General features: G+C 37.8%; 1 protein-coding gene across 1 annotated transcript in view; it reads left to right on the forward strand.

The window, feature by feature from the left end:
• Nucleotides 1–1,691: 1,691 nt before the first annotated feature.
• Nucleotides 1,692–3,450, forward strand: part of LOC118329933 (high choriolytic enzyme 1-like) — a 4,337-nt gene continuing 2,578 nt past the window's right edge. Inside the window, exons 1-4 of the mRNA XM_035664285.1 lie at nt 1,692–1,749; nt 1,850–1,928; nt 2,797–2,842; nt 3,253–3,405. Coding sequence (XP_035520178.1) covers nt 1,863–1,928; nt 2,797–2,842; nt 3,253–3,405 — 265 coding nt within the window. The 5' untranslated portion in view covers nt 1,692–1,749; nt 1,850–1,862. The remainder of the gene's footprint in view (nt 1,750–1,849; nt 1,929–2,796; nt 2,843–3,252; nt 3,406–3,450) is intronic.

The raw sequence follows: 3,450 nt of genomic DNA on the forward strand, positions 1-3,450 counted from the left end.
GGCATCGCGGGGTGTCCTCCGGGCAAAGGAGGAAAAGGACCATCGGATTGTTATCAGCGCAAAGTTCAAAGCCAGCATCTGTGATGGTATGGGGGGGTTGGTTAGTGCATGGCAGCTTCTGTGGAAGGCACCATTAATGCTGAAAGGTACATACAGGTTTGGAGCAACATATGCTCTCATCTAAGCAAGTCTTTTTTCGGGGGACGTCCCTTGCTTTTTCAGCAAGACAATGCCAGCCACATTCTGCACATGATAAAACAGGTGGTCGTAGTAAAAGGGTGCGGGTACTAGACTGGCCTGCCTGCAGTCAGACCCGTCTCTCCCATTGAAAATGTTGGCGCATTATGAAGCGCAAAATACGACAACGGAGACCCCGGACTGTTGAGCAACTAAGTTGTACATCAAGCAAGAATGGGAAAGAATTCACCTACAAAGCTCCAACAATTGTGTCCTCAGTTCAAACGCTTATTGAGTGTGTTTAAAAGGGGTGATGTAACACAGTGGTAAACATGCCATGTCCCAGCTTTTTTGGAACGTGTTGCAGCCATCAAATTTAAAATGAGTGAATATTTGCAAAAAAAATGAGTTTATCGGGTTTGAACATTAAATATCTTGTTCTTCTGTGGTGTATTCAATTGAATATAGGTTGAAAAGGATTTGCAAATCATTGTATTCTGTTTTTATTTACGTTTTACACAACGTCCCAACTTCATTGGAATTGGGGTTGTACTTGCTTTACTTTTAAAATCATAATTTGATACTAAGTAGGCCAAAATGCCAGTATTAACCATTGTTAACTTACCACACCATGGAGCGCCGTGGCGGGCTCGCTATCTGCAGAGGCTGGTGTCGGTTCTATCTTTTCCATGAGCCGCAAAGCACACTGGGCCAGAGAAAACCATTTAAAAATCCTGCACCAGGGTTTGGAGTGGTGACCACACCGAGCAGAGAAAGTACAAGAGTTAGGAATAATTTAGGAACTAAAGATTTGAGGAATCCAATTTTTATTGAATGTCTGCTATTGACAATGCAATCTCAATGGTTAAGAAGTAACTAACACTAGTAGTTTTTTGGTTTTTTTAACGGGGACATTACAGATAAACACTGAGAAGCAATGCATCAGTTGTCTAACTGAAGTTATTTAAAAATAAAAACAGATAAATACATATGTGGATAAAACAGATTCAGGAAAAAGACAACAGAACTGATCAAACACACTGTGTGCCTGTATATGTGTCTATGTGGGTATGTTACGTATTGTGAGTATAAATATATGTGATGACTCTATTAAGATGTCACAAGACTAAATGGAAAAAATGCATTTGGGCTCAGGAAAAGGGTAAACGAACAGTGATACGTGTACAAGTGAAAACAATTCGAAATAATTTTTTCTGTGCAATACAATTCAGTCTGGAATGAACTAAGTGTAAAATTTAATTGATAAACACTTACAATGTATAATAAATCCTCTGCTTAAGTAATACAGTATGTTAAAAACATGTCAACTGTTGACGGGGAATCTTTGTATCGGAATCAAACAAGATTAAAATGCTCTTATTATGGGAATACGCAATGTGGCATCAAGGTGAAATATTCTTATCGGGCTCTGAGGTCTGTTTCCACTCCGTTTCTTCCCTCACTGCCCTACATAAACTATCCTTAAAAGGATTTGATTCCGGTGCAGTTGATGCTTTATAATGTGATGTTGCACCACTCACTCGCTGTGTTTCTCTTGCCTCAGGGATAGCAGTAAGTATCATTTATACCTTCTCATTAATGCTATTTTAACTAACCGAAGTGACAAAAGTCTGATTTGGTTTTGTTGTTGGTTGTTTGTGTCTTGCTGCAGGTTATTTGTTAGGATGGAAGTGAAGTGCATTCTGGGCCTTGTGGTCCTGGTGGTTGTGTCAGCTTGGGCTGAGGAGGAGGTGAGTTTTGCTCCAAATGCTCAACAACCACACAATTTTTTAGTAGTGGAAGAAGTATAAAGATCTTTTTTTTAAGTAAAAATACCCATACATGACTGAAAAATATCTGCATTCAAAATAACACCTGCTGTAATTAAAAGCACAGAGATATTATTAGCTAATTGTACTTAAAGTATCAGAAGTATAAAAGTAATGGCCTTGTTATATGTGACATTATTAAAGCGACAATACTGATGCAACAATGATTTAACCTAGGGTTTTGGTGAAAGGGTCACCAGATAAAACTAAAGGTTACTACACACATTGATATTATTATTTTTTCACTAATGATTGTTTTTTTTGTGTGTGTGAAATATTCAATAATTTCACCGCTTTTGGGTCTAAAATAAACCATGTGAGAAGGCTGAGGGGAACTGCTAACAACTCATAGACATCTGAGTATAGTATGTACATAAGAAGAGGCCCGACTAGACGCTGTTGTTTTGTAACAAGTCACAAGCTGAACAGGTTAAAACACTAGTTCAGTCTTTAATAATGCATGTGTTACTGTATCCGTGATATTTCCCTCTGAAACAGAGTGGAGTAAAAGTATAAAATCTATCAAACTACAAGTATCTCATTTGTAAGTACAAAGGTTGAGTAAATGTACATAGTTTCTTAGTCTAAATTTGTTTTTTTGTCTCCTTTTCTCTTAATGTACAATTTCTGGAAAACTCCTGATTGTGTAAGTTTGCTGTCTTTTTTTGATCCAAATATTATATTTGGTTGTGATTCTTGAAGTGAAGTTTTAAAATGTGTATCAAAGTGTCTTTCAGCTCTGTTAATAAACTAAAACCTCAATATGTCTTCAATCAATCAGGTTCCCAAGGCTCTGAGTGCTTCAGAGCAGATTCAGAGAGTCAACAGGGATGTTGGTAAGAATTTTTATAGTTAACTTAAGTTAAAGTTAAAGTTTAAGCTTTTAGTTTTAGCTCTGATCCAAGATAAGACCAGCTGGTTCCTCTTCCCCCAGGACAATAGAAATAATAAAATATATAAATGTTTTCATAATTTTTTCCGACATGAAGGTTTGATTTCTCCTTCCAGGAATACAAATCTGGTGGGAAAATATCGAATCCTTAATTTATTTATTAGTTGGTCTAACAGTTCATATATGTAGTCTCAAGAATGCTGGAAACCACCTAATATCCTCCATCCAGTACATAGGACCTAAACTTAGAGTTATTAGTCCTGTGATCCAGTACAAACTACAAATCCGATCTTATGGATGGAAGAAATGAATTAGTGAAAAATGTTTTTATTTTGATCCCCTGGTGTGCCGCAGTCCGTTCTCCTGATGAGCCGTATATAGAGGACGATGTTGCCTACAAGTCTGAGACTGAGAGAAATGCTGACCCCTGTACGTCTCGAGGCTGCATGTGGCCCAAGTCCACTGACGGGAAAGTCTACATAGCCTACACCATTTCAAGAGTGTACAGTGAGTAGCTCATACTGTGACCCTTTGATCCCATTGGAAGTGAAG

The sequence above is a fragment of the Morone saxatilis genome, unplaced genomic scaffold, assembly GCF_004916995.1.
Source record: "Morone saxatilis isolate NCDOM2014 unplaced genomic scaffold, NCSU_SB_2.0 Contig2, whole genome shotgun sequence".
NCBI classification, from domain to species: domain Eukaryota; kingdom Metazoa; phylum Chordata; class Actinopteri; family Moronidae; genus Morone; species Morone saxatilis.